This window comes from Gallus gallus, chromosome 3 (assembly GCF_016699485.2).
Source record: "Gallus gallus isolate bGalGal1 chromosome 3, bGalGal1.mat.broiler.GRCg7b, whole genome shotgun sequence".
In the NCBI taxonomy this organism is placed as follows: domain Eukaryota; kingdom Metazoa; phylum Chordata; class Aves; order Galliformes; family Phasianidae; genus Gallus; species Gallus gallus.
In genome coordinates, this window is record NC_052534.1 from 26,359,701 (window position 1) to 26,373,202 (window position 13,502).

The following is a 13,502-nucleotide window of genomic DNA, read 5'->3' on the forward strand; positions in this document are numbered from 1 at the left end:
CCCAGAAGCAGAGATAGCCTCAACCCAAAGCAAGGTATGTGCTCAGCATATGGTAATGAACTTATAGAAACATTAATTTATCCTGAGTACTTTTCCACAGCTAATGAATCTAGCTCTGAAACTTCTGCACAAAAATACATGTATAGGTTGACAGATAAGGCCAAGCCACTATGTTAATCCAAGGAGGGGAGGAAAAAAATAAAACATATTCAAAAGAGATTTCTTATTTTATTTGTATAGACAATGTGATGTCAAATGATGTCATCCAGTTCCAGTTTTCTTCAGGAAATCAGTTAGTTTTGTGTAACTATTGATTGGTGTGAATAACAAAAAGCAGTAAGATCAGGGGCAGAAAAATGAACAATGTGCTACCTCTTTTAAGGGCATATTTTTCCTGGATTTTAATCCTGGAAAATCCCTCTGAGAATGAAAAAGAACACAGTAGCAAAAGAGAACTGCTGTTGGTCTTGGAAAAAGTAAAAGACCAGCTCTTTTACTATGTAAATAATATACGTAAGGATGAAGCAGTGTAAGAAGAACAAAACGTTTTGGTTTGGAGGCAGGAGCTGGTCTTGGAGTCCTTGGCTAAACTGTGAGAAGATATACATTATGTCATATGACTGTTCCACTCACACCCAGTCCGCGTGCTTCCCTGAGCACACCTGATCCACAGGCATATTTAGTTCACAAGAAATAATTGTGAGGTTAGGCAGCGTGTGAACTGAAACTAAATCAGCTATTCTGTTAGATAACAGATGTCACATTCCCACCTATATCTGTAACACAGGATTTCTCTCTCTGAAATAAATGTTAAGTTACCTCACTTACAGAAAGAGCCTGCAAGTACGCAGAGTAGTTCATGTGAGGTAAGTGCACACCCTGGACTTTTTGCATCCATTTCTGTACCTGTGTAACAAACTGTAACCAGTGCTTCCTTGCTGCATAGTCATTTTCAAACATTTACACAGGCTCATGGGCAAAATTTCAGGCCTTTACTAAAAAGAATAGCTGAGAGAAAAGAATAGCATCAATAGCTGAGATGGTTAGTCCAGATGTATGTAATTTGACCAGGTGTATTTCTCTTAATTGACACTAGAAAACTTCAGGTATTCTATAGAGTACCAGAGTGCCATTTTTGCACATGATCTGAGCTACGTACAACACAAGTGCTATGAATACTGCATAAAATATCCTTCTATTCTGTCCTGATTTAAAACACAGAACATGCAAGTGAAGACAAATATACAAGTACCTCTAAAATATGTGTGATTTAAATTCAGATACTCTGTTTATTCTCTAAATCAATCCAATGACAATTGGAGACTTTTCAGGAAAAGCTCTTACAACCACGTTTTGTAGCTGTCCTGTTTGCTAAACTGCCAAGTAGTCTCTTTTGGACTGGGCAGCTGTTAACAACAGATTAAATATTGAACATATGATAACTTTAGCTACTTCTGTAAAAAGCAGTCTTGCAAAACTGATTAGTTGTATTGTTTTGATAAATTATTTCATCCATGCATTTACTCATGTATTTCCTATCTGAATCATCCAAACATAACTCAGGAAATTGATCCTACTGTAGAGGCAGGAAACTTCTACATCGACTAATGTGGCATTCAGATCAAGTCCTCTGTCATTCAAGGGGAAAGAGTAAGAATAAAACTTGTTTGTGGATCCTTACCTCATGAACTTAATTTGTGAGTTAGCTGTTCTTTAATATGATTTATTGCAGTGAATGTTCTAGGAAGAACCCATCTCCATAAGTACATGTACAAGATTTAAGGATCACCTTCTGAAGTCTAACTTTAAAAGAAGTCACAGTACTACTCAACACAGAAAAGAATAAAACTTTACAAAGTTCTTAACACAGGAATTGAATGTTTCAATCTCTACTGGGCTCAACCCTTTCTCTTTTTCCTACTTACTGCTCTTTTAACTACCTGACGATGAATCTGCGCCATTATCTCTTCATATTCATATTTCTGTTCAGCCAGCACAAAATTACACCACATCCTCTGAAGTTCAATGTCAGCAGCTGTGACCTGCATGCAGCAGAGCTCTTTCTGCTCTTCCACATTGGTGGATACTTCAGGCTGCAAAACACTGGTTCTTCCCATCCCATCCAAGTGTGCTGTATGACTCCTACAATCCATGTTCTCAGTTGTATTGTCTGAGATGAAATATGATGTTGGTATGTCACTCGAGGCTCCCTGCTAGAAAATTGGAGAGAGAGTTGTTAAATTCATTTTCAAGCCAATAGAAATGCAAATAGAATAGATTAATCTAAGTTTACCTGAGTATTTGTTCAAGCGATTACTCATACTTTCATGTAATGATTCACTTGTTCTCTAATATCCCTCATTTCTCTAATTTCCATCACTTCTAAATTTAATCATTAGATTTTGAAAAGAAATCTTACATTGAATGTTGTCCTACAAAACATAAAACATAAAAAATCCCGCCCTATCAAAATTTGAACATTTACAGAATTTTCAAAAAATATTTAATTAGGGTCTTCCTGGCCTAAATCAAACGCTATGAACCTTTCAAGCAAGTAGAAGGATCTCACAACTTGTGAATTTGATATAATGCACAAAAATCTGAGCTACTGGAGTTCTTTTTCTCTCAGAAGAAACTCAAATTTCTCATGATCCTCACACTCCTTTGCAGACGATTTCCTGGCTGATCTACATCCTCCATGATTCGTTGTAGTTTTACGTCTGGAAGAACTGTATTTTCTACATACCATCTTTACTTGTTGCTGCTTCCTGTGCCTCTTGTTATCATTATTCTGGGTTTCCTGTAATGTAAGCTCAATATCTTTCACTAGTTTGTCCATAGCTCTTTGGAATGAATGTCTTAATTCCTCTAGATTGCTGGGTTCTTTCAAATCATCTTGCATTTCCTGGTCTTCAGCAGAGATCCTTTCTGAATGTGAGAGACACCTGCTGACATCAAAGTGCCTCCAGGGATGTTCTGGAACAGAACGGGAATATGTATGAAGCAGGTGACCTGTATGTAACAAAGAGAGTGACTCTGAGTTCAATTTAGGAACATACACTTGGGGCATATATTTAGGGATCATATATAAAAGCGTCAAGAAGCCTAACTTGATTTTTGTTTTGTTTTGTTTTGTTTTGTTTTTTGCCTAGATGTGGGTGGAAAAAGAATCACTATATGTAGTGATGCAAGTACATCTTCTGGAAATCTTCTCTCTAGTCTTTTTAAGATTTGTCAGTAATTCCCTTCACAGTACTAGTCAACACATGGAAAATAAAATGTGGCTGAGAAGTCTACCCTAATCTAGAGGGATTCTTACTGTTTTCTGCATAGGCAGAATCACAACTTGTAGGGTTACAGCAAGTCATTAGCCAGAAGTCAATACCACCCTTTTAATTAACTGGAGCTAGGCAGAAAGTTCAGCATGTGAACTAAGAATTCAGCTTTTTGCTTCCAGTCTCATGGTATTTGCTGCACTTTATAAAAGGGATACAAAGCATAAATTTCATACCTGATAAAAGACTGAGGCAAGTGAAGCAATTAATTTGTTACTGAGTTTGAGGAGGCGGAGCAAAAGAGGAAGAAAGTAGATTATCTGAGTATCATGGGAAATAGATATCCTAAGACAAGCAACAGGTTAACACAAGACAACTACCTTCTTTTCACAAGATTTCCATGTAGAAAACTTGAAACTAGCTGTCCTGGTTCAAAGGACACTACGATCACAGGAGGTCCTGTTCTTGGCTGGCTTCATAACAGCCCTGTTGCCATAACAAACTCAGGGATTCTGTTGGCAAGGTCACACTCTGTCACAATCCTTGTTCTAAGGTCAAGGCAGCAACCAGGCTCTTAAAGGGGACCGAGCATGACTCCTTCTCTATCACAGACCATCCAATGTCGCTACAGTTTTCTTCATTATAAATACATCTCTGTGTCACGGTGAAGCTTTCTGCTGGAATTTATGGACGCCCAGAATGTTTCTGTGCCCAATCTAACTAGTTCCTTCTGGGAAGTGGATTTATTGGATCAGGTCAGATAGGACTGCAAAGTTCAAGGGGTTGTGTGCTAGTGAGATCCTCAGTCTGCTTCACGAGGTGCTGGGTACAACATGGAATATTTGAAATGTTTCTACACCAATCTACGCAGCAAGATGAATGTATAAGAGGAGCTAGAAGTCTTGTCTCAATCCCAGATCTACAGCATCATTGCAATAAGCAAAACCCGGTGGCAAGAGTGGTTCTGTGCGTGAAGTAGGGTCTGGGCTGTACGGAGCTTGCAGTTGGCAGTGATATGGTTGAAATTCTGTGATTAGGATTAAGAGACAGGGAAAGAAAGTAGATGTCAATGAAGGAGTCTGCTATAGGCCACCCAGACAGGATGCATTACTGTTTAAGGAATTAAAGGACAACTCTAGAATAGCTATCCTTGTCTTTATGGGTGCCTTCAAGTATTTTTTCTGGGTAGCATCAGCTACTGTCTACATACTTTGGAAGGAGCAAATAGCATGCTAGAAAAAAATATATCAGTTTTGTTGAAATATCAGCAAAAATTCCTTGGAGAGTACTGTTAAAGCTGAATCAATACCTAGAATCACAGCAGGCTGGTAGAAACTGAAACAAAATCACTAATCCATAAATGAAAATAAAAATAATATTGATAATAATTAAAACAAACAAACAAACAAACAGGCACAGTTTCCCAAATAATTGTATTATTCACTCTTTTCAAACTTCAGACCATTTTAAAACTCAACAACAAACTGAGCAAAGAAAAAAAAACAACAAAACACAGGTGCCTCTTAGTTAGGAAATGAACATGTACATTATTTTAATCAGCTCATCAGCACCACCCTGTAAACTTACGCACTTACAGCACCTGTTACCTCTGAATATGTGCTTACAGCGTGAGGATATGGAGTCTCATTCCATCTATGAGTATGGAGGGGAATGACTGAATTTTGGGACTTGCTGATAGGGAGGGGTGCTGAAGCACCACAGATGAAAGTACCTTTATTGTAAAGAAAATGGATTTGGAACATTCAAATTGAGTGAATGAAATTGTAGCTTTTTACAAATATCACACTTTGCCATTCTGGCAATGTGCATCCCAGAGGCATAGAAAGAGTTAGTAAATACTGAGAAATACTATCCAAACTTCTAGTAGCAAGGAAATATTTTTGTTTACTAAATTACCCAGTAAGCAAAAGCTGGAAAATAAAAACTGTAGGTTTTAAGATAGCCCTCAACTGTTATTAACCCAGTGTTTACAGTAGTGTATCTGGGTATTACAAGTGCTCTATGTGGTTCCAAGAAATATAAAAAGCATGGTTAGATGGAAATAACAAGTGGACCATAAAAGATCCGAGATGCTAGACATTTGGGAAAAACAGATCATTTTATAAGACTCCGATTTTACCATTTAGAGTAGCAGAAAAAGAGTCTGGTCTCTTTTCTTGGCTCTGTGCCTAAATCTCTTTGATATGAGTCATGCTGAATTGTTAGAGAACTTTCTCCCCTTCATGTGTTTTTATTTTTTGGTACTCAGACATTACAAGTTCCTACATAATAGTTAACAAATAATGGAGCTGAATGCAAACACCCACCAGAGGTTTCACTCTGCTCAGGTTAGATGATGTTCCAATGCACCGGATCACAATGCCGCTGTTGGAAAAATGAGTTGTTTGGGAAAGTGAGAGAGGGCTAACAAAACATTTTATTAGACTGCAGCTTTCATGGTGTTAAAGGTGTCATGTATTCTTCTTTAATTACTTCTTAGGAAATTAATGCGTAATGGTTTTGTGGGGCATACACACTGTTGACATAGAAGTTTATATATGTGGGTTTATTTGTGAATTAATGGCATGGAAAGTATCCCCTCTTTCTATATGGGGAATTAAATCATTGGCTAAGGCAACTGACATACTCACCACCTGAGTTTTAGAATTATACCTTATCTGCTCAACCGTTCTTCTTTACTCATACTTTCTCCTTCTGAATAGTGTAGCAGTAAACAAAATAAAATTTCTCTAAAAGAGGCAAGAGCCATGCTTCTCCTATATACACTGTCTTTTGAAAACAAATGTAGTTGTAACACTACATGTTCAAAGGCATTCATACCAGAAATGCATAGGAGAGTCATGAGTAGACACAACAGTTAACACAAGGACAGTCATTCTCTCATTGTGGTCACACTGGATGTCTTGTGCAGGCACTAGGCAGTTAATCTGTGTACAGCGGTAAGTATATCAACGGACAAAGATTTAGATACTATAGACAAATGGTCAAGTTTCTCTTCTTCTGGTGTGATAAAATGCACTGAGGAAGGGAGGAGATGGAAATATAGTTGCTCAGCAAGCCTTCTCCAGTGGTTTGAAATTTGGCAGGTATCAGAAATGGAGGTAGCAATCAAACCTGTGAGATACCATCATAGAGAATGATTTGGCATGATTTGGATAGCTGCTCTTGTTCTCCTCCTACCCTAGGAAGCAGTTCATAGTTACAGCTATATGTATATGCTCCCACACTAATACCACTCAGACTAAACGTCAGTCTAGTTACTCAGTCTGCTCTACCTCATTCCATATGGTCTGAGCACTCTTGATATTACCATGTGAAATACTATTCTCAGTTATCAGTAATCTTCCTTCAAAATATTTATTACTTCAAAGAGAAAAATAAATAAATGGATAAAGTTATCAAGTCTTGAAGACAGTAGTTTTTCATGTGTTTTTTAAAAAGACCTACTATTTCAAAAAACTTCTTAGAAGAGTGCTTTCCTTTTTCTGAAGAACCTCACTGAGCTTGTTCACCAGTGATATGGCTGTCTTGATGTAAACATGTAGAAGAGTCCCTTCTCCCCGTAATTAAAATATAAACCTAAGTCAGATGATTCAGTTAAAAGACCAAATGGTTCCTGGCACAGCTTTTCTTCTGTAAATGGTGCATGTTATTTATTTACATTACATGACTATTTTTCTCAAAAAGGAATTAGAATTACAGTGAGAGCATTGGAAGCCGAACAGTGATTCTTAGTCTGGTGGGTAAAAGCTGATAATTCAGAGGACGCATATAAAGAGCAATGTGGGAGATGATGCTTGTATTAGAAAAGCAAGGCAAAAAAGAAGGTATGAAAATCCTTATAGGACAAAGATACACAAGAGGAAGAAAATGAAATACATGGGCTGAATAAAGAAAGGGAGCCAGCAAGTTGCTTTACATGCCAATTGCTCATGAAAAACAAAACAGATTAGTATTACCAAGACTGAACTCTCTCGTGGATTGAGGGAGGAACAAAGAACAATAGGTGACTCAGAGAGAAGCAAAAGAGTAAAGAAATATTAACTGAATATAGACACTCTTGATATCAAAGGCAGTCTCTGTCTTCAATCTGCATTTGTGCACACTGCATGGGTGAAAAGGCACTGTAGCTCTACCTCAAGGCACGCATCCTCTTGGCAGAGCATAATGATGCTAACGCCATGTCTCAGTTCCCTTCACGTTCTCCCAGCAAGTTAGACACATCCCAGAGAACATTTGTCTTTTGGGAACTTACACTTACTGAAACACTTATCAATCAACATGGGACTATCCATCCAGCCTCTGCAGATGGCTCAGGATCTTCAAAATTAGTCCTTAATATAACACCTGCTGAGGTTCTCCACCAGCACAATTTACAATTATCATCCAGACTATAAGCCTCCTTTTCCCTGAAGGCAAATACCTACACATTCTCTGTCAGCTAAAATCTCCAAGGAAATTGCCTATGCACATACTTTCTTCAAGAAGCAACTCCCAGAGTTTCTGTTTCAAAACTTCTCTGAGGCACCTAACAGCTGCTCCTCTATTCTTCACTGGGGGGAGGTCTCTATCTGAAAAGTACTTGACCCCACTCTTCAGCTTGGCTGCCTCTCCTCCAAGCAGTCATCCATCTCTTTAAGTAGCAACATCATAGGGTACTGGAAAGGAGATGAGAGAAAGGTCCTATTACAGCCCAGACAGTAGAACTCAAGAACGATGCTGATCATCATATGCAGTCAAGCTTCCTTTACCCTGAAATTTTAAGGAGACCAATATGAGGAAAAGCAGATTTATGGAATAAAGAAGTAAAGTGCTGTATCACCCCAAAGTGGCTTGCTGAAGTTGTCCCTGTTGATCCCAAACTACCAAGACAACATAATAACAGCAAAGAAAATGTATCACTCTGACATAAGGCTTGGCAAACCATTCTGGAGGAAGTCCAGGAATGGTGAATGGGCTTGAACAGTCAGAGATGTATCAGCATGAAGAGATTGAGCTGTGCAGACAAAAAACTCCAGGGAAGTGCCTGTCACTGATCCAGGTTCAAAAATACATAAAATTGGGAGATGGAGCGCAGACAACACTGAATTGTCTCATGTTTTTTTGTTGTTTTTTTTTTTTTTTTTTTTTTTTGTCTCCAATCAAATGGCAATTATACTGCTCTGGAGTGGATGTGTAACGGGACAGGAACGAACTAACGGAGACTTTTCTCCATTACTGAGTTCTCTGCAAAAGCACTCTACATTCAAAGGGGTAATGGGGCTGTATGTGTGTAAACAATATGCCAAGTTATTTTGTATACTGTCTACATCACCACAGAAAAGGGTGTATGTGACACTGGCAGACATGGGATTGTGGGCATTGTGGTGATGGGCTGACAGCTGAACTAGATGATCTTAGAGGTGTTTTCCAACTTTAATGATGCTGTGATTCTATGATAATACATGATCAATATTCAGCAATATGACTTCATTCACTAGATGAGGAAAGTTCATAAAATTTCTCCTACACATAATTTAACAATAGAATTAGATGGGCTTCCCTCTCCCTCTCCTCCTACAGACACTGAAGGTGAATCATCTCATCTAAATCATGAAAAGGAAATGGAAACCCACAAAAACTTGTCTCGGTAAGAGAGCAGAGAGCATCTGCTGCAGCACTGGGCCATGTGGCCTCCAACTCATTAGGTGAACAGGATATTTGGTGTTTGTAGACAAGGTGAACATGAGTCAGCAATGTGTCTATGGGGATGAGAGTCAACAACATAATGGACTGCATTAACAAAAGCATTGCCAGCGGATCGAAGGAATTGCTCATTACCTCTACCCAGCACTTGTGAGATCATATCTGGAGCACTGTACTCAGTTTGAACTCCACAGAATACAAAAGACACTGATAAACAGAAGCAAGTCCAACAGGAGACTGGAAAACATAAAAGAGAGAATAATAATAATTTGGGAGGAGGGGGGAGGAAAGGGAGGAGAGAATCTACCATCAGTCTTAACTACCTAATATATAGTTGTGAAAGGACAAGCCAAGTTCTTCTTACAGGCACGCAGGGAAAAGTCAAAAGGATATGTACAAGCTGTAGCCAGGGAAATTCTGATCAGATACTAGCAAAGCTTCTTTATGGTAAGAATGGTTCTGGAGCTGGTGCTAGATAAGCCAAATATCTCTTGTGAACACAGGCTCACAGCATCTTGCAGGTGACAATAGCAGTTTCAGTTCCTTGTGTGGGGAAGCATCTAGCTGAGCTTCAGGCACCACTTCTCTATGAAGGGAGTTACCTTCAACCCACTAGTGAAAAACAGCTCATTTCTGTGTGTATGTCAGCAGCTCCATGCTGGCTGGCTGCTTTTGTTGCAGTGCTTGCTGCAGGAACTCTGTTAGGAGCTGCACTTCTGGGTCAGGATGTGGGAGCACGTAGGCTGCTGATGTGTGATTGAACGGAGGAGAGGCATGAAATTTGTGGGTGCAGCAGGTTCACATACAGAGCTGAGAAGCCAGTCTGTAGGAGTGAAGAAACACTGTAGAAGGCTATAAAAGAAGGCTGTCTATTACTATGTGTATGCACTCTTTTCTCCTGGAGGGAGTCAAACACACCCAGCAACTTAGGGTCTCACAAATAAGATTTGAAAAGCTCATATATTTCAACCACCTATGGTGGTGAAAGGAGAAGAAGAAAGTATATTTATGTTACTGTGAAGATCAGAGAAACTGAAGAGTATTTCATAAATATCAGGAAAAAATGTCTTTATCAACAGTACCACGGCCATCTAAGATAGTGCTTCTTTTTATGTAAATCCTGGTGTTTCCCTCAAATCAGCCAACTAGGAATGAGAATAAATCTTTTCCACAAATAACAGCTCTTGACATTAGTGCCAGCTTGGTGATAAATGTCAGATCAAATCATAGACATATGACATGTTAGCACTGTGTTTAAGTTTTCAGAAAGTAAAGATGAAGTCTGAGTTTTCAGTACATACCAGAACAAGGGGACTCAATAGCTGTAAGTATATGATTAGCAGGCTCCATGCTAGCAGTTTAATTAGAGATAAAAAGGAAAATTGAAAGGAAGAGATCTTGTAGCAGAGTCTCAAATGTCTTACGCAGTATCTGAAGGAACCTGAAATTGAAAAGAAGTAATAATCAGAAGAAAGTACTTATCAGAGAGGAAATAACTTTTGCCAGCTCTTAAGAATGGATGATAGATTCTGCCCTAGCTCAGATAAGCTTGTTGCTATGAACAGTGCCAGAGACCTTGCAGCTTTTATCTGTATAGTCTGATGTTTTCCAAAAAGAGGGAAAACCTCACAATGTGACTAGCTCATGATACAACTAGGGCATGGGATTTACCTGTCTGTAAGCAATTAGGATAACGTATGTGAAAGTACATGCTGAATGTACATCTGCCAAAGCTGATTAGGGAGCTTTTTCTGCCAAACAGTCTGGGGGACCTGGAACAACTTTGACTCCTGAAGATCACAGAAGATGATATATAGCTGGCAAGAATGTGGTGGGATACAAAAACAAATGTAAAAGATAATAGAAAGTAAAAGGCATTGGAGGAGGAAATCTATGAGGCACATGGATAGTCAGCCCACAAATCAGTAAGAGCAGGAAACAGAAAGTTGGGCAGAACACATAAGGAACTAAGATAAGGAAGTAGCATACCTGGCTCCATTGCTAAATGCTTCTGCACTTTGCAAATATCTCTTTCTATCAGGACATAGTCTTCAGAAATCCTCTCAGCCCGTGTGAAATTTGACTGGGTAATGTATCAACAGCATAAACATATTCACAGACAATGCTAAAATACTCTCACATGGGCAGCTCAAGTAGATGAGTTAGGTTGTTAAAGTGTGATGAGTTCTGCCCTACTGAGAATAATTCACTTGACAGAGGACGTTTTTGCTTACCTATGACTGAAAGAAAGTTTGATCACTCAAGTGATCACCCAGCTCCAGCCACAGACTTTATACCTGTTGGCCTTGCATAAAAGACAGATAGGAATGAGATTGTAGGTCCCAGCTTGAATAGGACAGAAGTACTGTCTCCTTTATATCAGTAGTCCAGCTGTCAACACACTGACACTGCAGTATTTTACTCTTCACAGTTCTGAGTAACATAGCTTCAGGTGAGTCATCTTAACTTCACACCCCTGGTTTTCTGTTACTCTGACGAATACTTTTACTTTCTGGCTTGCCCCCAAATACCTGCAGCCATCCCTATAAGCCAATACAGTCCCTATGAGTACAACAGTCTTCAGAATTGAAATTTTTCATGCTGAGAATTCCACCACTGCTGAACTCATGGGGGGAATGTTTAGAAACAAAATGTTTTTTCCACAGTAAAATTATTCAATACTGATTCTATTCAATGCCTATATTGTCACTGGGCCTAGAGCATAGATCTGAAAGTTGGCCCTGATTCTTGAGCAATTCTCTTCTGTCCTGTTCATGGTGTTGTATTGTGTGTGGATAACTGTATGCAAAGTTCCAAACAGATAATATATGAACCAGATGTGGCATAAAATTAATAAAAATACTGATTTTTTTAATTAAAGTTGCCTTTTAAAACCCAGATTAAACAGGATTATCAATGCAAGCGACAGTTTTGGACTCAATGTATAAATTGCTTTAACATATAAGAGCCAGTTCAGATACTTAAATTCAATACCTTGATCATGGAAATCAGAGAACAGCTACGTCTGAAGAAAAACAAGACAAAGCCTATTTTTCCCCATGGTGTTTCCTAAGTACCAGAACACTGACCACCAACTTGTAAATTCCACTGAATGCTGTAATTCCTAAGTCTCTCTCAGAGTTTATCCTTCATATATCTGAGTCAAAAATTGGGGGGGAGGGAGAGATTTCTAGAAGTAACAGGGCACCTAATGACATCTCCATGATAAAGTGAAGATTTGCCTAATACATTTTTTTCAAGAACAACTAACCATGTTGGAAGTTTGACTCTTATTATCTACGAAAACAAAGGTGCCAAAATGATTAATTGGGTATTTGCACCAGTTCAGGTGAAGAGCATACATAGATCTTGCAGAAGAAATAAGCAAGATTAAGAAGAAATGCAATTAATTCACTTTTTAATAGATGAAGAAGACTTGACAGAAATCTCTCGGAATCACTTCATTTTTGTGTGTTTTCAGGTTTTACCTTAACTTGTCCAAGCTTAACAAAATTTCCGGTGGTTTGGACAGTGAGTCCAAAAGAAATGAGTCCATTCTGTTGTTTTAGCTGCATGATCTTCTAAATGAGATCCACAACTGAGCTGACATTCAGATCATTTAAAAAAAAAAAAAAAATCCAAACAATACTGCTGCTGTATTTAGGGGTCCTATGTAATTTACTGTCAGTCAAAAATGATAACAAATGGTGTAGAGGCAAATCAGATTTATTTTTAAATCTTTTGAGAATGACTAAGTTACATTAGATCATTCTCCACCCACCCCACCCTCAAAAAAGCTACATTCTCCTTTCTCCATAGTAAATTCTGTAGAAATTACTTTGAAATGTTTTCATTAAATTTACCAGATTCTCTGATGCCCTTTTTTTGCCCTTTTTTTTTAAGGTAGTGAAGCTTATTGGGCTTTTTTCTTTTTTTTTTTTTTTGGCTCTTACAATAGAGTGCAGCAGTACTGTCATATATATATATATTGATAACGTTTATCTAGGCTTTCTTTCATCATTGTTCATAGTGGTTTTCATACTAATAATTCTTAGCGTCATTGTTCAAAATAGGATGATATCTGCAATCCCTTATTTTTCTTTGTGTTTATCACACAAAGTCAATGGGAGCTACCTCTTCCCAGTAAGAACTTTATTTGCCTGCACTCAATCCACTAGTGATGTTATTAAACATTCTAAAAACATTACCAGTGATTTTTTATGTACTATGAAGAGAAGAAACCAACGTGTCTAATCCTCATCTAGTAATCATTGATGGAAACGAGGTTTCCCATCAAACGTAGTGAAATATGGCAGAGATGAAGGAGGTATGCTAAAGTAATTGTCCTCACTTTGTCCATGTTACTTGTGAGCGCTGTCTGACTAGTTCAGCTGCTGTTTGAGTGCTGCTTTCTACACAGATGTCATCATTTCTGATAAGCTTTCACATATCCCTTGAGACTTTGCTCTAACAGTCTCTCATTGGGACATTCCCTTGATGTGCTGTTTTTCCAAGTGAGGA

General features: G+C 38.4%; 1 protein-coding gene across 6 annotated transcripts in view; it reads right to left on the reverse strand.

Annotated features, from left to right (window-relative positions):
• The window catches only part of LOC101751252, a 75,641-nt gene that overhangs the window by 37,697 nt on the left and 24,442 nt on the right, over positions 1–13,502 (reverse strand). For 2 of the 6 annotated variants that reach the window (XR_005858715.2, XM_040698185.2), the window contains exons 2-5: positions 10,283–10,422; positions 9,117–9,218; positions 2,747–2,976; positions 1,941–2,213 (exon numbers count right to left, since the gene is read on the reverse strand). Coding sequence is in view for 4 of the 6 variants with exons in the window: in XM_040698185.2 (XP_040554119.1) it covers positions 1,941–2,213; positions 2,747–2,976; positions 9,117–9,218; positions 10,283–10,331 (654 nt within the window). In the remaining 2 variants the exon portion in view is untranslated. Of the gene's footprint in view, positions 1–1,940; positions 2,214–2,746; positions 3,013–3,655; positions 3,781–9,116; positions 9,219–10,282; positions 10,423–13,502 lie in introns of those variants that run through there. The other 4 variants (XM_040698186.2, XR_006938814.1, XM_040698188.2 and 1 more) reach the window with 4 other exon arrangements.